Consider the following 26758-nt stretch of genomic DNA (forward strand, 5'->3'; position numbering starts at 1 on the left):
TCAGCTAAGAAATTCACTTAGCTAAAAATATACAGCTCCCAAAAATATGTGTAAAAGAGAATGCGATCCATCTTATGTCTTCAATAATTGTCGTCAGCCTCCAAAAGACTAATTGTGGGTCTGTGTGTGTGACTGATCGTCCCCATGTTCGTACTTGGAAGTGATCATCTCTAGGCCAGTTGTTAGTAGTGATGTGCTGCCCTTTTTTCTTCTTTTATTTTACATCGTGTATGAATGATTTATCAATAGTTAATGCATGTGGAATTTTACCCAAGCAAACAAATCCCAGTAGTGGCATGTACTGTTAATTTATGTGCAACGAAGGGCAGTTTGTGTTGCCCAAATCGAACTTGATTCTCCTTTTTCTACTTGCTTTAACTATAAAGAAGCTCACCAACACCGAACCCTCAGGAAAGTACCAACTCTTTACTCCAATGGCAAATCCCACCTCCCTCCTCCTCTCTCTCACCACTCTCCTCTCTCTCCTCCTCCCTTCTCTCTCATCCAAACTCACCATCCCTCTCTCCCCATTCCCCGAACCACCGTCCACCGATCTACTCCAATCCCTCAACTTCCATGCCACCGCCTCCGTCTCCCGAGCCCACCACATCAAAAACCCCAAAAAATCCTCCCACCATTCTCCCTCCACCCAAGTCCCCCTCTTCCCCCACAGCTACGGCGGCTACTCCGTCTCCCTCCGCTTCGGCACGCCGCCACAAACCTCCTCTTTCATCATGGACACCGGCAGCAGCCTCGTTTGGTTCCCCTGCACCAAACGCTACACCTGCTCCAAATGCCAGTTCCCAAACATCGACCCCTCAAAAATTCCAACTTTCATCCCCAAACTCTCCTCCTCCTCCAAAATCGTCGGCTGTAAAAACCCCAAATGCGCTTGGATTTTCGGCCCCGAAGTCCAATCCAAATGCCCGAGTTGCAACGACCTAACTAGCCAAAACTGCTCCCAAGCCTGCCCAACGTACATAGTCCAGTACGGTTCGGGCACAACAGTTGGGATTTTACTTTCCGAGTCACTTAATTTTCCCGAGAAAATTGTCACTGATTTTCTCGTCGGCTGCTCCGTCCTCTCCATCCGCCAGCCAGCCGGAATCGCCGGATTCGGCCGCGGACCGCAATCCCTTCCTGCCCAAGTGGGGCTTTCCAAATTCTCTTACTGCTTAGTCTCCCACAAATTCGACGACACCCCACAAAGCAGTGACCTTGTTCTGTACACTGGCAGCGGTAGCTCCGACGAACCCATTTCTTCAGCCCGAAAAAACGAAACGAAAGCTCAGAGCTCGATCTACACGCCGTTTCAGAAAAACCCAGGTTCTCCAAACTCTGCATTTCGCGAGTACTACTATATCATGCTCAGAAAAATCATCGTGGGCAAGAAGCACGTCAATATTCCGTACAAGTTTCTCGTCCCCGGAGCCGACAGCAATGGCGGGACGATCGTGGATTCCGGATCGACCTTCACCTTCATGGAGAAGCCTGTTTTCGAAGCCGTTGCGAAAGAGTTTGAGTTACAGATGGCGAATTACACGAGAGCTAAGGACTTGGAAAACAGGACGGGATTGAGTCCCTGTTTTGATATTTCAAAGGAGGAGAAATTGGAGTTTCCGGAATTGGTTTTCCAGTTCAAAGGGGGTGCTAAGATGGAGCTGCCATTGACGAACTATTTCTCGCTGGTTTCGAGCTCCGGCGTTGTGTGTTTGACGATTGTTACAGATGAGGTTGTTGGTCCAGGGGGCAATGGTGGACCTGCGATTATTTTGGGGAACTATCAGCAGCAGAATTTCTTCGTGGAGTATGATTTGGAGCGTGAGAGGTTTGGGTTCCGGAAACAGAGTTGCAAATGATGAGGCCCCGTCATATTAAAACGACTTACTTGGAACAGATTCAACGCTAGCTATTCTGACGTCCATGTCATTGTGACATCCCGAAATAAGTTGATCCCGCATTGTAGAGAAAAGAAAATAATAAGCGCAAAACAAGTCTTTGGGCAGTGACTTGAAACGATGATGACAAGTTGTGTAGATTTAAGGGAGGTTAATTATTGTGAGTTTTTATAGATTAGTGATAATTTTTCATGCTGGGGAAGAAGTTTCGATTTGTTTTGCTAATTGAATTATTCAAAATATGAATATGTATTAATTTATTTAATCAATCTGCATTAGTGACAACTCACTTTGTACTATTTGGAAGGCAGACTTTACCTTCCCCACTTTTTTTATGGAACCCTTCTTCTATGAGATGTTCAATATGATTTACGTAACGGTGTTAGATCATGTTATAGATGTTGCGTTTGTATTTCTTTTTTTTACGTTGTATTTATTTTAGTAATATCTCTACTAAATTTAAATCTAAGATAAATTCTGAAGTTATATTCATGTTAAATTATGCTTTGTATAGTTTGAGGAGGATGAATCTCTAGTTTTTTAATTTTTCAGAAAAATGTCCCATAAAAGTTCCTTTTTACAGTTAAACATAACATAACTAGATTTTTTTTTAAAGTAGATGAATTTTTAACAATTTTTTGACAAATAATAGGATAGTTATATTAAAAGAGAGAGAGAGATTCAAATTTAGGTGCAAAGTTTGAAGCTTATTGTTCTAGCCGACTTGAATATACCCAAATCTGCGATAGTACGAAAAAAAATTAAGAAATACGCATTACTTTTCCTTTTCCTCATGGAAACAAAGACCCTTGTTGATTTTGATAGAGATAGTTTAGTGATTGATTTTAATAGCCGTTGTTAAATAACCATTAATGGGAATTTTCCTTTAATAGTATACAAAAGTACACCTTGTAATGCTATTTTCATTTAGCAGTCAATATTTTAGTAGCATCTATTTTCGCTGAAGTTTTGTGAGGAAAAAAATTATGATAATTATAGATGCAATAATATATTGGTCATATTATTCCTGCTTTTTTTAATAAAAAAAAACATGTAACTTGAATTTATCATAATTTTAGTTTACATTCTCAACTCATAATTGTAAATAAAATCGTAGAAGTGGTGGTTTAATGAAGTTTGAGAAAAAAGAAAAGGTAATGAAATTATAGATGATATTATTATGATTTATGATGCTTTATTTTTGTCAAGTATAACTAGAAGTTACAGTGACCTCTACTAAAAAAAATTTCTAACTCCGTCCATAGCTGGTGGGTTCATTGTACTGATAAATTCGCCACTTCAAACTTCATTACATTAAGCTACAAAACCCTAATTAGGATCAAAGAAGAAGGATGTGTCAAACTTCATTATATTAAGCTACAAAACCCTAATTAGGATCAAAGAAGAAGGACGTGTAATTATGCTAAGCTAGACAAGTAGATTGGCACATGTTTGGTGGCTCCCTAGATCACCGGCAGATGAAACCTTTTATCTCAGCTCCACAGTTGGCAAATCTGCTGTCATCTTTTAGGTGAGAGTTTTAAAGTTAATCAGCTGCATACATATATGAGCACCGCCCACCACATTTGTGAAAGTCACATGTAGGATGTAACTAAAACATTAACTTTATTAGTTGAACAAATATATATATATATATATATATATATATATATATATATATATATATTACCCTAAGTTAGATTTTATTGATAATTCAATTAGGAGTTTAAATCTTCTGCATTTATTTTGTGTGTTACCTTTATTGACACGTGTTCATAAACTTAATCCTAGCTCTGTTGTGTATAAACTTAAGATGTGTCAATCAATGATAGATGCTACAAGGAGGTCACACACAAAATGAATGTACAAGATTTGAACTCCCCGATTAGGTAAAGGGGGATGAATTGAGATATTTTATATGATACTCTCAACTATGTTTGGTTAAGGGACTTTCAAGGTCTTGATGAACTTTTATGCTATATCGTTAAAAAGACACTATAAGAAAAAACTAACAATATGAACTGCTCAAACACTACAAAATGCAACATAAGATACTTAAATTGTACTATGATTCTAGACTATCGATCAGATTGCTTCTTTATATTTTGGTGCGGCGTCTAAATTCACAATCTATCAATGTAAGTGTGTGTTGCACCAACTTTAAAATCTTTCCCACATAAAACATACATATACAGTTGTATATTGCACAGATAATTCATGTGCAAGCATTTGATGATTTCAGCCTTTGAGGTCCCCAAAAATAACCAGGCCAGGGTGGAACCCCATACTGGTTTATTAGGCTTAACTCCTCAAGGAAGAAAACAGATGGATCATGAATGGAGAAGTAGCTTAGGACCACAACAATTCGAGGAAGCTGAGCAGAGTGGGTCAAATTATTGTTTGATATATGAGGAGGATGATCGTAGCCATCTATTTCTCATCCACCGCATGTCCTTAGGGCTGGAAGTTTTTACAGTAATACGTCTGTATATGATTACAGCTCATATGGTAAAAGTCAGATTTTATGACATTTCTCATATGATTTCTTCCACCGTTTTGGTGGGTAGTCTTTTTCTCAAGTGCTAATAAGAACACTGCACCAATTGGATGAAGGCGAATGGATGTTATAAACTTACAAGTGATAGCGCTTTTGGAAAATTTTGAAACTAGGTTTTTGAAGACTTCCAAACTTTTTTTTTTTTTTTTGTAGATTCTTAAAATATCATTAGATCATAGTATAGAGAATAAAAGTCTAATGGGTGCAAAACTTGGCTAGCTTTTTTTCACACACCTATTTTTTTTCCATCTGCACATTTTTATTTATTTATTTTTCTATTGATTCTCTTCTGACTTGTTCAGCCTAATGGTAAAAAAATAAATAAGAGTTTGCAGGGAGAAAAAAGTGTGTGTGAATCGTTTTCCTTAAAACTTTCTCTTGATTTTATAAAAATTGCAAAATGCAGCTGGCTAGACACACAAGCAATAAAGAAAGATTTCCTTGGCGTGATTTCAAGGAAAGAGTGTTGTGAACCTAGTGGTGCAATGCTCATGTCATAAGGTTAAAACCTTATTCATATGGGGAGGGTCCTACTTCAGCTAATAGAATACATAAAATTAAAGCAGAGAAAAATTCCCATCCCATATAAAAATACCTAAGTGTTGTGAAATGGGTGTGAATGCCTACATAAAACAATATGCGACTAAGGATGAAAGATGGAAGAATAAGAGTAAAAAATGCATGGCTTAAATAGTAGAAGTTTGGTTTTTACTATTTTAGTGTGTAAAATTTCTACATGCATTAAAAGAGATATCGGGTGAAAACCTCTATAAATAGAGTTATCATACTATTGCAACAACAAAGATCAAAGCAGAGTGTAATAATACGAGTTTCCCGCTCCTCTCTTCTTATATTTTCACTTCCCTTGTCTGACATAAGTAAAGAAAATAAATAAGGTGATACATTGATCTTGTTTCTGTTCAATATCTAGCAAACTTTTTCTCTCATTGCGTCTTTTTATAACCAAAATAAAAAAGTAAGTCCCGTAGGGATACAAAAATTAGGTTTCTTCAACTTGTCGTGGAGGATAAGTGAGATATTTGAAGATTGAAAGACATCCATGTGATTCAATAAGAACAAAAGAAATGAGTCACCAAAGGGCCTTCGGTTTTCTTTTGGAATCTCTATTCACCGGCCATTATTTTCCAAAGAAAGTGTTATGTGGGCCTGCTTTATTCCTGCTTAGTGGTAATTGGTATGTTCACTTTTTTCATGTCATGAAAAGAAGGTTTGATATTAAGTCTTTTCTTGTCGCATTAGTCAAACTATACATAATATGATATCCTCCATAACCAAACCACTCTGATTTTAAACTGGATATGTTTGACGTTTTATGTCGGCTGATCGATTCACGCATGCATTGAATAATGTAGCATGTAAAATCAAAACATTTAACTCAAAACTAATGTAATAAGTAATAAAAGACACGATCATGCGTACAACATACATTGTGAAGTAAAAAATAATTTCAAAAATTTCAGAGACGACCAATGAATTTTTTTTTTTTGAAGAAGAAGACAAGAATGCTCTCGTTAAATGCAGTGCCCTCAAATATTCTCACTTGCAGTCCAACATCCCTGAAGGTTCTACGACACAATCAAGCTCGCCTACTCATGGTAAGGAGGAAAATCAACTCAAACAAGTAAAGAATCCTCGTCATATCCAATTAAGGATACTTACAAGAACATCCCAAGATATTATCTAATAATTAATATCTTTTGATTATTCTTTTCTTATCCATCTTACAGATGACACGCTTTGGCCAATGGGATGCCGTCTTGTGTAGGACAAAACCCTTGCCACATTCCTATAAATATCTCATCTCCATCAATTTTTGGTAAGTTTTTTGTTACGCACTTAAGCCCTAAATTGAAGACGATGGAAATTTACTACCACATACATTATATTCTATGTACAATACCTTCCCAATGTGAAATAATACTCTCAGTTACATGCTTGTCAACGGCACAGTATCTCCCAGAAAGTTAGTTCTTGGACAAAAAAGTTTACTTCTAAACGGCTCGTGATGTACAAGAGAACAAACTAACTAGGCATATACAGTTCCTTACAATTTTGTCGCGTGATATATTGGGACCCCGATGCTGCAAGTTTCAGTGATTGTTTAGATAAGTTGGAGCTACATATAAGGTAAAACTCACAGAAATATCATAGAAGTTATATATACAAACTTCCAAGTTAATTTACCCATATTAGTAGCTTCAGTTTTCAGCGTGGTGAGAAATTAACTACTTTATGTTAGTAGAAGTTGTAAACTCATTTTTCACTCATAATATACATCATGCGTGAATTAGTAATGTCACACGGCGAAGTTGTAGTGTTATGCTAAATATTGAGATACTTTGGATGCGGTCCCTAATCCTTAACATTTTTTGATTAAAACCTTAATGTTATTCAAAGTTTGATCAAAATCCCTTGACTTTGTACACCTCATTATATTACTATTAATATTTATATTTTTATAGTTTTGACATTAATTGTTTGATATTTTATGAGATTTATAATCCTATAAATTTAAAATCCCTCATTATAATACTATTAGAAACGGTTACAATAAAAGAATTCAAACATTTTGATTGAATAAATGGATAAAACTATGTAAAAATAATAAATAATAAATGGCAAAAGAATGTATCCATAGTGTTAAAAAAATGGGTACATTTTACAAAAAAATTGGTACATTTCACATATGTACATTAATAAAGAAGAATGGGTACATTATAAATAAATTAGAGTACATATAAAAGATTAAAAAATTATGAGTACAAATTAATTTAAAAAAAATATAGGCCCTAAAAGAAATTAATACATGGGTACAAAATAAAACTAAAAAGAAAATACTACAAATTTAAAAAAAATGTTGCAAATTAAAAGTGGGTACAAACTAAAAAATATAAATATATGATGCAAAGTTTAGGCATAAAACATAAATATACCATATGTAATTTTTCTATCATTGATTAAATATACAATGTCACGTGACGGTATACACATGGGACAAATACAAATAAAACTTTAAAAAAATATGGGCACAAAAAGAAACTAATATATGGGTACAAATTAAAAATGAAAAGAAAATCGGTACAAATTAAAAATAGGTACAAACTAAAAATAAAAATATATGATAAAAAATTTAGCCATAAATATAAACATACTAATTGTAACATTTTTAACACTAAAGGAATATATTTAAAAATAAAAATATTTTATTATTCAAATAATTAATGATGTTATTAATACCCAATGACCTTAATAAAAAATAAAATATGAATAGGATTTTAATCAAAGGAGTAACAAAAATAAGGATGTGAATCTAATTTCTCTTATTTTTTTCTACTTGGGATGGAACTGCGTGCCCGACATAATTTTACATTTTTGCATAAACTTTTTGACCAGATAGAATAAAAAAGATCTTGACCCTCCATTGTTCGATGCATGCCGTACACCATAACATACTAGAGTAACTAGAGTTTTCGCGTTTCATTTATATATATTGGTTGATAATTTCATATACAAGCTGACAATGAACGGATTGATAAAGAAGGTCAAAAGCCAGAAAATTAGCAAAGCTTATGTAAACCTAAATGTCGTGTGGGAAATCATGAAAATGATGGCGAACGTTGACCATCTTATCTTTTACTTAATCAAGGTGATTGAGTAGGTTTTATGCTCTTCATGGATATTTGGCATAATCTAACAAAAGGAAATGCCCATTCTAATTAGGAGGCAGATTCTTTGCCTTCCCACTTCCCGTGTCCTCCCGTACTCTTCTGTTTGTATGGTTACGGTTAAGCCACGTCAACATTTTATATTACTATTACCTTTTGTCTTATTATCTCTATAAAAATAATAATATAAAATATTGACGTGACTTAACCGTGACCATACAAAATAGGAAGGCATGAGAAGTGGGAGGGCAGAGAATCTGCCTCCTTCTAATTATTAGGCCTCATTTATGCTCTCTTAATTAAAGGAAATAACACTTTAATGTTATACCGACATCACATTTTCCAATTCTTATATGCTCTCTATAGTAGTTGAACTCGTATTAGTGCAACGCCTAATTTTTCTCGAAAATTATGTGATGTTAGCTCGCGTTCCTATCAAGCTTCACTTTGTGCATGATAGCGGTGTTATTGACGGAGGAAATCACTCACTAGTGCATGTTAACCAAGGTGCACGTTGCTAAGTCAATTCATGCTTCGACGTATTCTTGATTGTAGCCTAAATATTTTATTTAGTTAGCTCCATAATAAATAGATAAATTGAGGAAATAGATTTTCCACCGACAAAAATGGCAACATAACAAATCTGACCATAGCTAGAGACAACCCCTTTCGAACCACACTAATCGGCCTTTTATGGTCTAATTTGGACTGAGTGATTTCCAAGTAATATGTAAGCTACATTACTAAGAAACGCATAACAATAGATTAACGAGATTTGAATAAGTCAATGCAAAGCATCGAGGGAGATTTATAAATAACTATGTGAAATGACTCATTTGCCCCTTGTATTTTTTTTGTTTTTAATTCTTATAAAAACAGTCATTTTATTCCTTCGTTTATTGGCTTTTTGATGTTCACTAATACATTTTCAATCTCTCTATCTAATATCTAGTAATGCATATTTCTTCTTAATTTAACCTAAATCTCTTTATACTTAAAAAATCCCTTATCCAGACACTCTCCTCAAAGAAAAGAAAAAAACTTTTTTTAGGTGAGACTGAAAGCATGAACTCAATGGGTCATTCCAATTCACAAGCCAAGCTAAATGTTAAGATCCAAGTCCAAGACTCTCCCAAATGAAAGGGTCAGGATAAAACAAAGCCCATTGGGATCCCGGCCAGGCCGGGAACGTTTTTGATCCCATGAACAACCAATGCACAATTCCAGAAAATCGATTAAGGTGGCAAGAGGGATCGAGCCAGAGCGGATCGAATGCGTCTTCTGGTTTGATCGATCATCGAACGTCATTGTTCAAAAATGGAAGTTGATCATACGGACATAAGGATGTTGATGCTTGCATGGAAGATGAATTAAACAAGGCAGGGATACTTAAACCCTAGAAGATTGGCGAGAAGGATTTAAAACCCTAAGGGTAAACAAAGTAGATAACTTAAACAAGGCACTTGCAGAGCTAGATATAGAGGTCAGAGGGGAACCATCAGACTTCATGGATTTCTGTCGTATGCGTTCAAATATTGTTTGACGGAGGAGGAAACAGAAAGGCATAGATATAGACATGATATTTGAGTTGTTAGATACTGTTTTGGGATGTGAATATCCAACGCAGGTTGAGTTATTTACTCAGTATCTGAAGATTCAGAGTGATTACAAAGTCTTAACCATGGGTCCGTGGATGTCCTTTTACTGGTTCTACGATTCGATGAGTTTTCAAGATCCTAGTAAATACAAGCTTGAACTTGCATGGCCCTTGATCGTTGACGACTTTGTTGAATGGATACGAGAAAAACAGACCCAAAGCTAGCTGATTGTTTTCGGACACGATCCACCACTAACATCCCCGATGGTTTTGGAGGAAGGTTGGACAACACAATCGAATCAAATGGCCTCAGGTATTTTTTTTCTTCCTTTTCTTGCAACTATGAAAAGCTTCCTCAAAGTGCTCTCTTTTGTATTTGTATGTTTGTGATATGAATTTGGTTCAAAAAATTGGTACGAGTTATTTTTTTGGGCCCACTAAGCGTTTGATATGAGCTTATTTTTATTCAATTTTTTTATGTAGTTCAATATGACTAAGCACGAGCCAACTTAATAGAATAATGCCGAGATATGCCTAATAAGCATTATATCAAACATTTGGTGGGCACAAAAGAATCCGTATCAACTATTAGGAGGGTCCTGAAGCACCTTCACATGTGTGTTTTCACGCCTCTGAGTGGTCCTGGTACCACCTTGGTTCAATGTATAACGGATATTGACCTCACGTCCACCACTTATTTGAACTTTGAAATTTTCTAAACCGAATTAAATCGTTTAACATCAATAACCAAAATCCGTAGGAATATTTGAATTTGATGTAATCTATCTCTAAATATAATGCTAAAAAGTATTCTTAACCACTTTTCAATTTACGGGATATAATTACTTAGATACATGTAAGATCTATAAAATGAACTTAGTCAGTTTATTTATGCTACTAATTTGAGACCTAAAACGAACCAATTTGAACCCTTATGTTTTAGGCTGTGCGATAATAGGATTCGAAACCTAAACCAAACCAACTAGAGACTCAACTTGGAAAACAATTTATATTAATCGAGTTCACCGTTAATGTGCCAAAAAATTTATAATTTTATAAATCGCTAATAATAGAATGCCAGAAGTTTGTTTTGGTGTCTTAAGGCTTCACCAAAAAAAACTGGACACAAAAGCCCTTGAAACAAAAAAAATTAAAACTGAAGTAAATTATGAAACTAAATGTTTCATGGGCATTTGTGTAAATAAAACAGAAAAAAATTGACAAAAAAAAAAGAAAAAAAAAAGAATTTCAAACGTGGGGAAAGGCTGGAGAATAATTAGAGTTTGCCATGGTGTTGGATACATAATCTTCAACCGCCGCCGCTTCGCTCCTGCGCCCGCGCCGCGGCTTTCTCGAAATCGTCGCTGGATTAGCACGGTCAGTTTTCAAACTCACTAATTCGCAGCGGAAACCAACCCACCCACCCACGTGTATCTTCTATTCCCCCATTTTCTGAACAAACTTCTTCCTCACACAAACCTCTGTAACCTGCCACAATTCCACGTCCAACTCTTTTCTTTCTGTTTCTGACCGCTGCCTACCACTCCGTATTCTCTGTTCTTCTTTCCCTACTCTTTCTCTATAGGTTTCAGTTTCACCCATTTGCATGCTAAGAATCTACACAAATTGGTAAGACAATCACTTGCACCCTCCCACAATTCCACGTATAACTCTTTTCTTTCTGTTTTCTAACCGCTGCCTATCACTCCATATTCTCTGTTCTTCTTTCCCTACTATTTCTCTACATGTTTCAGTTTCACCCATTTGCATGCTAAGAATCTACACAAATCGGTAAGAAAATCACTCGCATATATACATGGAAGTATATTAGCACATTCTGTGAAGATTTTTGATATTTTTCTTACATTTTCCTGCATTTTTTTTTTCAATTTTCCCTCATTTTATGATGCCAATAATTAGACAATTAATAATAAAATTTAAAGAACAAACAATGACGTTAGAGGCTAAGGCATACATTTTCGCCGGATCTTGCCTATTAGGTGTTTGTGAAATCAAGGTTTGGACTACTAGACAGCACGCCGCCTTCGGTTTGAGGTATGGAAGTCTCTAGCTTGCAATCTGGAGCTCCTCCTCCTTCTCCATTTCCACTTCGGCCTCTTCACTAATCTCATGATTAAATCCTAAATGTAACAACCCATGTATCTACAGGAGGGCGTTTGAAATTCTTTCAAGTAGAAAGAACTGCTGTGAAATTCTTCCAGTTTTGGTAAGGCACTACAATCCTACTTCCGCTCTTCCACTGCCTTCTAGGTATTTTCTCTTCATTATTTCTTGATTTGTACTCTTTCCAACTTATATTTGTTCCTTTGTTTTTTTCCCCAATTTATATGTTGCGGTGGAAGAGCAGAAGTCCTTCAGTTTCCTTTTTCTGTCGGGGTTTGTGATGATTGCTAATAAAAAAAATTCGAGTCCTTAATTCAAGTCCTTCAGTTTTCTTTTTTATGCAGTCTCTCTCTCTCTCTGTATGTCTGTCCATCTTTTTTCTTTGTTTTTTTTATAGCAACATCTGCAGATCTTCTACAGGCTTTCGAATTTTGGATTATATGTTGTTTTACTCTATGAATTATGGGGTAAAAAGGACACACCTTTAACAATTTTGTGATTGAATTTTTATTGTAGTGGGACAACTATATCACATGCTTGCATCCCAATCTCTCCAATCACAAATGTTTTCTTTCTCTTTGGGTAAATATAAATCTAAATTTACCTTTTCAGTTTTTAAGTTTTTTTTTTCCATCCATCTTTTAGGTGATGAATTTGATGCACTCTACTGCATCTTTCATGATGTATATATGAGTTTGTATTTAGTATTTCTAAGTCAATTTTAGTTTTTTAAACTTCTTTCTTTGAAATTTTCATTGTGCGTTTTAAAATTTTGGTCAGATTATGAGTTTCAATTTTGATTATCTTAATGTGCTATGTAAATTAAAAAAAATTTTGTTTTCATTCTCAGGATATTTACAAGAATACCCATAAAAAATGGAAAAGGAACCACCTATTGATACGATCCCAAACAGACGTGTCTCTATTTTTACACCTGGTTGGGAGATATCTGTCGGAGTAAAAGCTACTGATCTAAGCCAACTGATTCTCAAAGAGTAGAAAAAGAAGAAGCATGAGCAGTATGTATTCTAAATTCTTTATTAAATTTGTTACAAGAAATTCTAACATTATATATACCTTCAATATATAGGTGGCGCATGAAAAAGGTTGTAGAAGAATTAAAATCTTCAACAACTCCTCGCATCATACAAATTTGGAATAAAGTCCAACACCATTTTTTACCTATTTATTTTTAATGGCATTCTCTATATCATTCTACAAATTAATTATCTCAAATTATAAAATTAAAAAAAAAATTACAAATTAATTATCTCGAATTATAAAAAAAAACAATTTATGGGTGCAGGAAAAAGATTAATGGTGACCAAACAACTTTTCTAAATACAGTAAGTATTCTCTTATTTTCATACGGAAGTATACTGTAAATTCAAATTGCATGCAATTTTCAAATATAAATAAAATTGCATTTTTTTGTCATTTTTATAAGCATCACACCCGTCTCAAAGTACAAAGGTCGAAGTACAAGATTAAAGTAACATTTCTTACTATTTAATTTTGTAAACATGATTACAATTTGTTACCTCAAACTTGACAAATTATTTATCTTTCAGTATTTTAAAAGTAACTGGAGTAAAAGTATTTCCGTGAGAAAATTGTCAAAGTTAAAGGTATTTAGGTTGAATTGATTACAACCTTTATATTTGGGATTGTGCATTATAGTTAGACTTCTTATTTTATCATCATTTCTTGCAGATTAACCATGAAAATCTAAAGCATCAAGTGCAAGCAAATGGGTGGCAAGCATGGCTTTGATTTCACACGTAGACACTATGTTTACATATGTACATGTTGTCCATATTTTGATTTGCTTCATATATTAGGAGTTCATCCCTAGCTAGCCTATAACTTTGACTGAAAACTTATGAATATGAAATTTTTAATTTAAGGACTTGGGTAGATATTTGACATTTTGCATGAGAGAGAGAGGGAGAAATTTATTATGTTCTCCATTTTGTGTTTTTCCTTTTATTTCACTTATTGGGTCCAACCTTCATGTTGTTCATACCGTAATAATCAGCAAGCAAAAAAAAAAAAAGTGGAATGGTTAGTGTGCAATTCATAAATTTCATTTTTTCTATACAATGGACGGGTGCAAAAAATACTAAGTTAGATGATTGAAAATAATAAGAAATTGTTGTGATGGACACACATCCACAATTTATAAAATAGTCACTTAAGAAATGTAATAATATCTAAAACAACACATCTTTGGGACGCGTAGCGTCCGTGATGCCTCTCGCACGCACGTGCAGAGAGGCTACATTGTAGGACTGAAGCGTCACGTAATAGTTGTACTCAAAAGTGATTCCACATAATTTGGCGCGTTGCATTGATTTGAGAACACGTGGTAAAGCAAAAAGTGGAAAACGCATAGCGAAAGGAATATGAAAGGAACGTTGAATTTAGTTCGGTTTGTGCCCACCAACCAAACAGCCAACGAGAAAAAACTTCCCTTCCCTTCGTACCAAGCCGTCTTCAATTTGATCGCTCAGGTCAGTCAGCCTTGTCGCCGCCGTCGTCACCACCATGTGGCGCTCTCTCTGGCGCTCCATCGACCGCTTCTCGCTCCAGTACTTCAAGTAAGTTCCCCGTTTTTCTCTCTCCAAATTTTCAACTTCTACATTCACTCCCAGTTTCGTAAATTAGGGTTCTACACTACTCGTTAGACTAGTTCCTCATTTATTTTAAACAATTGTGAGCAACCGAAATAGTCGATTTTGGGTATTTTAATTCAACTTCCCTGAAAGTATATGGAAAACGAATTTTGGATATGGTTGTAGTTTGATTTACATTTGAAGGTATAGGGAATAGAGAGTGTTGGGTGAATTTTAATATAGATACTTGTCCTGTAACCGGATTCAGAACTCGATTTTTGGGAATGTGGAGGTAATGCCTACATTGTATCAATTTATAGATTGAGGGCTTACAGAGTGGTGGGTGAATTTTAGTTACTTGTTCGGTTGCCAATTTGAAAACCTTATTTCTCGAAAAGTGGAGGTAATGGGTAACAATGTCTGCTGTGCATCTACTATTTAGTAGTGGACTGAAGTTTTGTCCTAAGAGTGTATCTCATTGTTTCGTAGGCATCCTCATCATCATAATCGTCATCAAGTATTTTTACTAATACTTCTTTTTATGCTGTTATCGAAATAGGTATGTAATCAATGAACTGCGGAAGATCAAAGTTGTGGACGGGCATAACAGGGTAACTTGTTTGACTTTCCTCTTGTTTCATTCAGTTTAATATGCCTCACCTTCCCCTCATGTGACTCTCTACCAGGAACTAGTCATAGATTTATTACAGTCCATAGTGGAGCTAGTTACTTATGGCGATAGACAAGACCCATCGATTTTCGAGTATGAACTGTTGTTCATGGTAAAGCTTCTATATTGGTACGCCTTTTATTTTCTTGTTCATATTTTAATTGTTACTTTTAACTTATATGCAGATATTTTATGGAATACCAAGTTTTATCAGAATTTGTTCGTGTGCTAAAGATCAGTAGAAATTCAAGAATTGAGGCACCGTTGCTTCAGTACCTGAGTATAATGATTCAAAACATGAATAGTGACATTTCAATTTGTAAGATTCTAAATGCAGTTAATCAATATCTAAGATTAGTCCTCCAATTTTTAGGTTACCAAAGATTTGGTAGCTGCAACCATGGTGGAAATCAGTTCCAAACATGCCTTCTCCTGAATTTCTATTTTTATTTTTCATTAATTGTGCCATTGTTAAGCTTATTGCTTGTACTTATTGGTGATCTGTTGATGGTTTTTTTGATGCAGATTATTGTTTTAGCAATGACTACATCAACAATATTATAGGACACAAGTTTGAATTTGGAGGAGATCTAGCGTTATATTATGTTTCCTTTTTGAGGTCTCTCTCTCTCTCTCTCTCTCTACATTCACGTTCAATACATGCATACATACATATACATACACATACATACATACATACATACATATATACATACATATATACATACATACATATACATATATATAACTCTTATTTGCTAAAGCAGTTGTGATGCAGTTTTAGCTTGATTTTGTCATTACTTGTGAAGTTTATTATTCTCCTGATTCCCCCGTCTCTCTCTACTCAGAGCAGTGGGCAATAAATTAAACAAAGATACACTTTGCCTTCTTCTGAAGGTTCACGGGGTAAGTTAAAGTTTATTGTGTACATTTTTGGTACAAGTCATGATTTACTTGATAGATGCAGTTCTGTCTGCAGTGGCAGTCGAAATCGTATTTGTATCCTGCGTACCATTGGTAATGGATGTGAAAACATTGTTTAAAGTACACTTTCAGTGGGTTCCTACTATTTAAGAAACAAAAAAAGTTTTGGCCTCAGGGTTGAGCCTGTTAGACTAGAGCATGCAGATGGCTTCGTGTGTTCTATGTTCTCCAAGTGGTTTCTGGCAGGGCCATCAAGGCTTAGGCCAGTCCTTGTCAGCATTTCTGATTGTCTTGTGTGGACCCTGGGGAACTGTAACGCCTTTCCTCTTTTCGAGGCATCTTATCCGTTCTTTTCATCATCATCTAGGCTTGCATAATCTATTTTAAATTTTTTAGTTTATTTATTTATTTATAATTTATGTTGTTTTTATAAGGGGAGAAGCAATAATGAGTTACAAGAAATGACAGTCACTGTTTCATACCGTGATCAATAATTAAAGGATGGTCTCTACTTTATTGCTGCATTTATTTAGCTTAAGTGTGCATGCCTAGATGCATGGCCCCTAATTAATTTTTTCGTGTCCATGTCTCCCTCCAATTGCAGGATGCTGTAGCGTCATTTCCCCTGTATGAAGAGGCTCTCAAATTTGCCCACCATGGGGATAAGATGATTCAGACAGCTATTCGTGCATTAAATCTCAGTATATATAATGGTATGCTGCTATTATCTTTCTTTTTTCTTCCCTTTCTAATCTGCTAACAGAAGAGACTCATGAGATTTTGGGTTGTAGTTACATTTTCCGTAATTGGAAACAGTATTTTTTTTGGTCGTGCAGCTAGTGATGATATGGTTTATCAATATATAACAACTCCTCCAGTCTCAAGGTATTTCTCAGATATGGTTTCAAGCTTAAGCAAGAAGTTCTTTCATCTAGATGCCCTTGTCCACGATGCAGAGTATGTGTACTTCAATTTGGTAAAATGAGATTTAGGTACTATGCATCTGGAAGGCTGAATGGTTAATTATTGATGCAGGATGCGTACACGTCAAAAGAAAGAAGAAATACTTTTGGAAACTGATAAGATAGTCGATGATCTGTATTACTTGAAGGACATACTTGGTATTGGCGAGTCTCGTTTGAGTAGAGCAGTTACTGAAAATCTTCTCAGAATATTAATCGTTCCCATATTACTCCCATTACTGCAGATGGGGCAGAGTAATGTAAGATGTTCTTCCTTGTATCTGCTTCATTCGCTTTCTTATCAGCATGAGAAATACTTTTTGTTGGTAGATAGTTCCTATTGGAAAACCTAGAATTGCGTATGTCCACATTACATTTTGGGAAATAATTTCTGCACATCCTTTTTTGTCTCATGCACACACCACTTTTTGAAACCACTTAACAAATGTATCACAAAAAACAATGGTCAAGCATTGCTAATTCAATGTTAAGCTGCATTTGTTGTACTGTACATGCTACATAGTACTATGATATACTTTTTCTATATGCTGTATTCATTCAGCATTTCATTTATGATTCAGGGCTCAAATCTGTCTGCAGTTACGTCTTTCTATACTATTTCTTGTCTTCTTCAAGTCATTGGTGGAAAAGGCATATTCAACTTTGTCGCCGAAGTTATTTTATATCCTCATATGACCTCAAGTGTGAGAGATGCTGTTCAAAGGGACTCAACTGAGAGCGATGGTCATGCTAAATCTATATTGAGTGAAATGGGAATAGTATCTTCTAGTCATGAGACTGAAGGAGCAGAAAATAATAGCCTCCTTACTGATACTGTCTCTATCAAAAGGTTGTTACTTTTCTGTTTTAGTTCGTATAACCTCCTTTCCAGAAAGAGAGAGTAAAGAAATGAGAGAAACGTAGTTTCTTTCTCAATATTTTGGGCAGTGGTGCTGGAATACTAAGACTAAAAAATCAATCTGTTCACATTTCACTAAATTAGTTAAATGGTCAATTAATGTTCTTTTATATCAAAGAGTGATGACAATTGATAATTATTTCATACATTTTGATGTATTATGAAATTTTTTCCTGATGCAGGAGTGGAATACTAGCACATATTTTCTCCGAGAATCATAGTCTATTGCTAGCATCACTATTCTTGTTGTTTATTTTAGCAGAAACAAAAGGTACTAATTTAGAATCTGCTGTTGTACAGAAGACATAACTTCAACGCATCGGTCTGATAGCCGCTTTGAAATTGACTGAGTTTGTTCATATCTTTAATTTGTCTTTTCATTGATGCAGATCTTCATCCTTTGCTGGCTCAAATGACTGGATTAAGTGGAATGCAATATATGATTGTGAGTTAATAACTTCAATTTTTCAATGTGCGCTTTATATATTCTGTAATTTCCAGCTGGTAATAAGTGAGTACTGAGTTTACTGACTAATAAAACAAAGTTACTGTATATTAGTTTTATGCATGATGGTGATTTATGCTTATTCTGCGTATTATGTATTTTCCGTTGCATTCAAAGACCTTTACATTGAATTTCATTTTCAATTTTTGAAACTTCTGTGTTAACAACCATTTCTCCATTTAATGCATACATTTCTTGGCATTTTTGTTGAATGTTCTGCATTTGCTAGTTTTGTATATGCAATTTGAATATTCATTTTACTTTATTCCACCGTTTTGAAACACTTTGGAAATATATTGACAAATTTCCATTTCATATCTTGACAGGATGTGGATGGTAGTATTGGAAATCTCCTATGGAAACATATGGATGTGGTACAGTGACTTTTTATTAATTATTGTTTATTTAAATATATATCTTCACTTATTGGTCATTTTAGGTCAGCAGTTTGACTATTTAAAATTTTACCCTTGTGGCTTTCAGTGTCGTGATGAACTGAATTTTCATTTTACAGATTTTAAATGCATTATTGAAGGTTTTAGCAAGTCAACCACCTTACTCTATACTAATACAATGGCATACAGGGTGGTTCTTGCGGAAGCTTTTGATTTGTCAAGGAAAAGGGCTTAGTGATCATAATTTCCAGCTATTCAATGTAAGGATTCAACTGATTTGGTAGAAGCACTTGTATATTATTCTACACTCGTGTCAGAAATCATGCCAAAATGAAATGGATAATTATTCGTATTTTCTTGGTAAGACTGGAAACGACTGGTAAGTGGTTGAGCTTTCTAAAGAAGGAATAGTACCACATCAACCCTTCGAGGGCCTAGCTTTGGTAGAACACTGTATGGTGGGAACCGTGGGATTCTATATATTCAAAGTAAAAAGTTGATAGATGGTAAAATTGGGGTTACAGATAGATAGGTCTGTTAGTTTAAAATTCAAAATTGCTGTATAGGACTGTAAGAAGACATATAATGATGATTGCCTATTAGAATTGTTATGTAGCTAATAAATGTAAGTGTAAATGGAGTTTGAAGAACACTGTCTGACCTTTCTGAGGTAAGAGTAAAAAGCAAGCTCTGAAGTGCACATTTACTATTTCGTATGATCTAGTAGTATATTATGTGGTGTAGTGTAAATGTGTCTCATACTTTCTAAAGTTTTATATTTTCTAGTTTGTGTGGACAGACCTCATATCAGCAGTCCCGTGAATGTCTTCAGAAAGAACTTGATGGATGCTGGTTTGATCATATACCAGAGGCTTTCAGAAATGAATGGGCAAACTGTAAAGCAGGTAGGCTGGGGGAGGGGGGATATGGTTTCTTCTTGGGATGGTGATAGTTTAGTTCCATTGTTCCCAAAAGATTAAGCTGTTAGGATGTAGACCAACATTATTTCATATTATACCATCTCCCCCTACTGAAACCTACATGGAGTCCAATAGAATCAGTGAACTTGCAGTTGCAGGGGTTTGCACTCAAGATCTTGTTATATTTCCATAATATTTTTTTTATTGTTTCAATACTATTGACAAAAGCTAAAACTGTTAAGATTAGGCTAAAAATCGTTTTATACTCTAAAAAAATCTCTAACATGTGTGGAGATCATTATAAGTTTAGAGGTTGAAATAGCCGGATTTGAACTGAGGATCTCTCACTCTCATATCATGTGAAGTTTTAGTGGTTTCTCAATGTTCCCAATAGTTGTTAGGATGTGAGTTGGTTTCTAACATAGGAAAAAAAATTACATTACCTATTTGATATGGAAGATGGAACTACTTAGTAAATTCAGTTTATCTATTTTCGAACATACAGCTCTTCAGGAAGCATCCCAATGTAAAGATCCTTTTTTTGTTCTTGAGCTTGATGTTAGCCAACAAACTACTGATGGTACATCTTTTCTCTGTATTATTGAAAAAATTTGTTTATGGATTGTACTTCTCTTGTCGGAAAGCTTCAGAAAGGGTTTAGAGAGAAATAAATTTATGTGCATATTGCAGGTGATGCAACTTCATACTGTGCTTGGCAGAGGATGGTTGACAATGTGAAGGTAAATGCCATCATTAGTATCAGTTTTTAACATCTCTTCTAATGTTGTACTAGTAGTCTCTCTTTCTCTCTCTCGGCTGGTCTTCCTTGATTGACCACTTCTAGTTTTTATGTTGATATTTCATTGAAGGTTCCCTTGGTTTACTTTTAGGTTTTTATTCTCCATCTTCAACTTAAATCAACAATTTCCAAAGGAGAATTGCTTGAAGAGCCCTTGCTGGACAGCAGTGCAATTGCTGATTCTAGTAATACGCATGCTTCAAATGGTGCGTCTGCAAGCTTTGGGTCGGAGGTTGGTTTAGGTGGGTATTATCCAGTAAAAGTTGAATATTTCCAGGATCTCTCTCTCTCAATGTGTGTGTGTGTGTGTGTTTTGAATTCTTACTTCCCACAACTTTCTGCAGGATCTGGAATTTCATGTAGAATTTCATTTTCCAAAGCTGGAATCAGGGATATCTACCTGATACCTGTGGCAAAGAAAACATCTGGAAAAGTGATTCTTGCAGAGAAGCATCCTTTCCGCAGTCAACGAGGAATTGTACTTGCTATTGCACCATTGGCTGGTTTAATTGTAAGTTAAAAAAATAGACATATGCTTTGCTTCTAGTCCTGGCTAGTTTCATGTATCGGCATTAAGTCAACTCTAAAATTCTAGATTTTAGTGTGAGAGGTCAATTAAACTGATTTAGTTATGATACTCACATTGATCAATTGTGTCAACTAGGCTTATGGGTATGGCCAGTTTTCTTGGTGGGTCTTGCGCCATTGTAGATTAGAGTCCAATTGCGTATTGAAAAATTCTTGTTTATGACAACAGGCTTGAAATAGAGTTCTACAAATGTGCCTTGTCTATCTTATAGGAAATAAGTTTTTCGAGTTTCATATTGAACAAAAGACAATGTAGTAATACGAAGAAGCTGACAGTCGCAAAATTGGGGTGAAATATGGAAAAAGAAGTGATAGTAAAATTGACAACGTAGTGTTAGGGGAGCTTGAAATTCTTTTGATTTTTGTAGATCTTCTTTCTTTTTTCTCTGTCATTATTTTTCTACATAGTTAATATGGTTTCTCACTTGAAACAGCCAAAAATAGATGAGGATCACCCGACATGGTTGCATCTTCAGATAAGAGAGTTTGAACCAAAACTCTACAAAAGTAGAGTTAGAGGCCATCGTTCGGGGAAGTCCAATCATGTGGCTGATGGGAGATGGACACTTGGTTTTCCAAATGCCAAAGCTTGCGAAGCTGCTCGATTGTCAATACTTGAGGAAACCAGGAAGCAAAGATCCTCTGTCGAGAGTGTACTTGCTCCTCTCCTGCAGAATAGTTGTCTCGGAAATTTATCAGAGAGCGAAGATGAGTGAAGCTGTTATTTGCGTCGTTGTAAGTTAGCTTGCCAACAATCTCAGTTGAGTTCTGTGTCTTTCTTCTCTCCTTTTTCTTTCAAATTTTGTTACTGTCACCTAAAGGGGTTGTACTCACAGTAGTCGTTTATAATATTAGATCAGTACTGATCACCAAATGTGTTGGCAATTAAGGGCTTCGTTGTATTAATTTTCTCAATAATAATGTTAATAAGATTTGGATTTTCTAGCTTTAGTACGAGAGCACTTAAGAGCTAAAATGACTTTCAAATAACCAAAAGCACTTTATGTTTCGATCCATTCCGATATCATCGTCAGCCGGGATGGTTAAGAACTTAATCTTGTAGGCAAGAGGCTATCGGACACCGCCGATTATCTTCGTTCTTCCATGGCAATGCGCACAATGAACCTTTTAGGCACGATTGTTAACTTTCTGGTTTTTTTCATCGTCATTCTAAACACAAATTTTCTAATTGATTCTTAAACAATTCGTTTGGTGATGTTTTCTAATCGATACTTAATGATTCGAGCCTTCCTCTTAAACCCAATAGCCACTACATCTCAGGTTCAAACCCTTTCCTCTCCTCTAATAGTAGTTTAGAGTAGAAACATCATTTTGAGCTTGAGACATTTTCTAAAATTGGGACGAGAATTAGCACTATTAAACCAAGAGCTGGTTAACGGGGTTAACTTTTCACTTTATGGTGAAATGAAAGGGCTTTGGCAAAGTAACTTGCTCTAGTTGAATGCAGCCTTAGCTAATCAGAATACCTTAGCAAAAACCCAAATGTACATAATTGCTGCAATCAAATGCAGGAAAAGCCGTGCTTTTAGTGATCAGAACTCAATTGGACACCACTTATCCGAAGCACATTAGTGCACCAAAAGCTCGTGCTTTGATGCTTGTACTTCTGTGCGGTTCTTGTTCTTTCACAGTAAAAAAACTGATCAGCAACCTGCAGCTGAGTACGTACAGCACAACCATCTGCAAGTTGAAGCACGAGCGTTCATCATATAGCTTGCAGCTGCAAAGTGCAACATGATCCTAATTAATTGTAGCAAAACGGAATAGGTATACCACCATTGTAGAGACAATGTATTCACTGTATACAAAGCTGGCAGCTGATGAAGTAGGCATATGTCTAATATCTAGTTATATTACCTCATGATTCATGGTGAATTTGATGCCGCCTTGTAAGTGTAAATAACGAAAGATTTAACTAGTTTAATTAATAAATTGGAGCAATTTAGATACCAATAGGGAAAAAGTAATGGAAACTTTCGGGAAAAGGAGTGTGTGGTTCGTAATTCCATCGCCTTTACACTAACAAGGCTGTCATGTCAAAATTTGAGCAACTTTTTCTCATTTCCCTACCTTTAAAGTCGACGGGCCGTCCAGAGCCTCCCTCCATATATTGCTATATACTGTATATATATATGCACTACTCTCTTTCTCTCTCTCTCTCCTGGTTTGCTGCTCTCGTCACTTGGATATTGCTTTCTCCCACATGGCCAAGTATAGGGCAAAGGTGCTCCTATTTGAAGCTCAAAAGCATAAAATGAGCGGCCCTTTTGAGTAGATAATGCCATATTTTACTTTTAATATGGCTTTATGAGAGAGTGCTTTACTTTAAGCAAAAGAAGAGCTAGAACAAGAAAAAATTTAATTAAATATTACCAACTATCTGAATGCATTTGTGTTCCCTGAACATATATATCAAAGCAGTTGATTGTGAAAGAAGAGAAAAGATCACAAAACCCTAATTTAAGCTTTCACTTTGACACAAATCTAATGGCGTCCATACACAGATTAACAACTAGTACTTCTACAGTTATATGGACATGGCTTTTCCTTTTCTTTTCTTTTCTTTCCTTCTTTCTTTTTTTCTTTAAACCAGGTTAACCGTTACTAGTGTTTGGGAGGAGAGAGAGATAGAGAGAGACCGAGTTAGGGTGTATACTAAGTAATCGTAGATATTCCTCATCTCATTCAAACGCTCCTTTTTGTAGCAATGCATAGTGCTTGTGTTCAAATATTTGGTGGCTTTCCTTTTCTGTCTTTTTAGGCCAAGAAAGATAGAAGAAACTTTTTGACTGGGGAAAGAATAAGCTAAAGAATAAATAGTCGGAAGTTTTGGATTATCTATACCTGTATAAGCATTGTTTGGGTCCCTACCTCCCATATCATACAAACCCCATAGCATATATTTTTATGAGAAATTCTACGATCTCCTTTAAGAACAAGGTTATTGGAATCTTTGTTTTAACAAAATTACATTAAAATCGTCGATGTTTATAGTCCAATACACAATAATTGTGAGGTTATAAAATGATGTTGTTTATTACACTATCAACATTGATTATTACATCATGAGCATCTTGTTATAATACGTAAGTTACTATTAGCGAACGTCATGAAATTATCCATTATTGTTATTATATTTGCAAGTTCTTTTTAAATATCGATTCAAATGATTAATTGGTAAATTGTTAACTCGTTCATTCTTCGAATTTACTTGTTAGCTATAAAACTATTTTTTGGGGGAAGTAAAAACATTGATTTATCAATAACCTAAGTAAAGGTAGAAGATGATTGAGGAATGAAAGGGCCGGAAGATCTCTCGTTTTTTGTGTGAGGATCTCTGTATGTTCATATGTTTTAGTTTTTAATGCGATTCCCATGTATTTTATAGTATTATTAGCTTAAACACCAGCCATGGTGAGTAGTGGTTTAGCTCTCCTTTCTATGTGTCGTGCTATGGAATAAGACCAACTAATCCGGTCACCAAAAAAGCTTACACAGTGCCCACAAAAAGATAAAAGTGTGACTGATCCAGCTGAAGCAGAAGAGTTTATTTGGTTTTAGATACTGGAAAATTGAAAATTTTACATGGTACAGCTAATACATAATATATTGTCCATGAATTTTGTCTAGTTTTAGAAAATGGAAACCATAGAAGGACGTATATACAGTCTTCTGAAGAAGCTACACAGCTTTCTTTTATTAAATTCAAGTTTATTAACTGATGTTTGTTGGAAAAGTTATCAATTTAGGTTATTTTTATGCACAAGAGTTTTTTTTGTTTTTTTGTTTTTTTGTTTTTATGCTTTAAGATTTCTCATGTTTATGTCAGGATATGATCTTTGTAAATAAACCTCATGTAACTCGTAAGTACTGTTCAAAAAAGCGGCTTAGGTGCTAGAACGGAGGCAAGGCTATTTTTTTTATTTTGGTTTTTTAGGTAAAAGGGATTGAAGATAATTTTTTTGTAAAATAAAAACTCTGGACTTTTTTTTCTTTTAAAATAACTCTAAATACATATTTCATTTTATATATTTATTCAATTGGAGCACTTTATAATTTATACATCTTCCTACGTTGCATTTATGTTCCCAAATACAAGTGTCTATATATAAGTATAACTGTGTAGAGTCAGTTATTTGCCATGGTTATTTTCTTGGTGATTTAATCATCAGGGGGTCATCATGTGGCTGTAAAACACCATATATGTCTTCTTTGTCAAATGTAACCGGAGCTCCCGTAGCTTTCCTGATTTTGAAAGGCCTCGGGGCTGACCCGATTGAGATTTGAGAACCTTTGTGGTTTGAGTTAGAAAGGCCGATGGATGTTTAGGTGACTCTTTCGGGATTTTCAGCGAGTTTATTTATAATTTTATAAAGTATAGTTTATGAATGATTTTTATTGTTGTTGTTGAATCGGATTGATTGATCAATGTGGTTAAAGGTTGATATTGTGCATCTTTGATTCATTTAAATGTTATTTGTCCTTGATTGTTGTTTTGGTTGATGGAAAACATTGTGATATATGTGAGTGATGAAATAACATATGGGTGCATCACGCATGTGGGAGATGTCTGGAATTTTGTGTTACTTGCTAGTTAATTCCTTGAGAAATATGCAAAGCTTAACAGAAATGTGAAGTACGAATGACTTGACCCCGTCTTAGGGTACGTAGATAGCCTAACATAGAGGTTAAATGCAGCCAAATATAAAAGAAAAGTTACTGCATTGTTGAACCATTGATTTGTGTTTTGTTTATGTCCCAAAGGCGAGGCATGATAAGTGAATATGTACTTGATGACATCATGTGTCGATCCTAGACGTATGTCGGGATCAGGGTGTCACAACTTTAGTGGTATAAGAGTTTTGGTTTAGGTTCTTGAACCTCTACCTTATATGGAGAAAGACCTTTGGGAATGTGTAATTGGTACTGAAATTTCGAGGACAAAGTTTTTATATGGGGGAAGAATGTGAAATCCCGTCCTCGGATTTCATTGTTTAAATTTACGTATTGCGTATTATGTGAAATTATTTTATTTTAGTCAACTTCAAAGTTTTAATTACTTAGTTACAAAGTTTAATTTCCGAAATTAGTCATTAAAAATTCGTAGACCTCTTGAGGTCACTCTTAGTATTTTCGGAAAGAGTTTGATCTCAAGAGCACGTAGGTGAAAACCATTCGAGAATTGGATTTGTAACGAATGAGAAAATAAGCATGTAAATTCAGGGGCAATTTTGTCTTTTGCCATTTGTATTTAAGGCGGGCTCCAACAAGGATGGAGTAGCCTTTATATTTCTGGAAAAACCCCATACCGTGGGTGACCCAATTTTTCTCTTCTAGTAGCTAATGTGACCCGGTTGTTGGAAAATTTTCCGACGCCGTTTTGAGGCATTTTCCAGCTAACTGAGCTTGGCCACTACCCTAGGACGACTCCTCTTCTTCCCACAAACATAACCCACCCAAATTCATGTTTCATGGCGAACCAAGTTCGTCGACCCCCGGGTTCCTCGATGGCGAATCGTCGTTTCCATCCATTCCAATAGTAACCACCACCACCACCATCTGAGAAAGCTCAACCCTA

General features: G+C 35.3%; 2 protein-coding genes and 2 pseudogenes across 6 annotated transcripts; all 4 read left to right on the top strand.

Moving 5' to 3' along the window:
* Window positions 1–390: 390 nt before the first annotated feature.
* LOC126592744 (probable aspartyl protease At4g16563) lies at window positions 391–2254 on the top strand. The gene has a single exon (XM_050258517.1). The coding sequence runs from the start codon at window positions 435–437 to the stop codon at window positions 1857–1859; it is 1425 nt and encodes a 474-aa protein (XP_050114474.1). The 5' UTR covers window positions 391–434; the 3' UTR covers window positions 1860–2254.
* A 7089-nt stretch (window positions 2255–9343) lies between these two features.
* LOC126593621 (uncharacterized) lies at window positions 9344–9963 on the top strand (annotated as a pseudogene).
* Window positions 9964–12738: 2775 nt separating this feature from the next.
* LOC126592745 (uncharacterized) lies at window positions 12739–13635 on the top strand (annotated as a pseudogene).
* Window positions 13636–14280: 645 nt separating this feature from the next.
* On the top strand, window positions 14281–22110 carry LOC126592746 (protein TRANSPARENT TESTA 9-like). Of its 5 annotated transcripts, none has more exons than XM_050258518.1 (20): window positions 14281–14462; window positions 15037–15088; window positions 15164–15240; window positions 15333–15466; window positions 15673–15766; window positions 15996–16053; window positions 16676–16784; window positions 16908–17028; window positions 17107–17293; window positions 17615–17883; window positions 18135–18223; window positions 18342–18397; window positions 18784–18831; window positions 18972–19112; window positions 19652–19757; window positions 20278–20352; window positions 20463–20512; window positions 20663–20813; window positions 20916–21082; window positions 21594–22110. In XM_050258518.1, the coding sequence occupies exons 1-20, from the start codon at window positions 14410–14412 to the stop codon at window positions 21873–21875; spliced, it is 2319 nt and encodes a 772-aa protein (XP_050114475.1). In that variant the 5' UTR covers window positions 14281–14409; the 3' UTR covers window positions 21876–22110. The 5 variants fall into 5 exon arrangements, with proteins under 5 accessions (XP_050114475.1, XP_050114477.1, XP_050114476.1 ...); XM_050258522.1 differs by having other exon boundaries at window positions 14443–14462; window positions 15164–15259; XM_050258520.1 differs by lacking the exon at window positions 20278–20352.
* Window positions 22111–26758: the final 4648 nt, after the last annotated feature.

The sequence above is a fragment of the Malus sylvestris genome, chromosome 12, assembly GCF_916048215.2.
Source record: "Malus sylvestris chromosome 12, drMalSylv7.2, whole genome shotgun sequence".
Taxonomy (NCBI): Eukaryota; Viridiplantae; Streptophyta; class Magnoliopsida; order Rosales; family Rosaceae; genus Malus; species Malus sylvestris.

Coding starts and splice junctions, on each gene's coding strand:
- LOC126592746 (XM_050258518.1), top strand. CDS start 14,410: ATGTGGCGCTCTCTCTGGCGCTCCATCGACCGCTTCTCGCTCCAGTAC. Junction 17,029..17,106: donor GCCCTTGTCCACGATGCAGA/GTATGTGTACTT, acceptor TTATTGATGCAG/GATGCGTACACGTCAAAAGA. Junction 18,832..18,971: donor TATGGAAACATATGGATGTG/GTACAGTGACTT, acceptor TTCATTTTACAG/ATTTTAAATGCATTATTGAA.
- LOC126592744 (XM_050258517.1), top strand. CDS start 435: ATGGCAAATCCCACCTCCCTCCTCCTCTCTCTCACCACTCTCCTCTCT.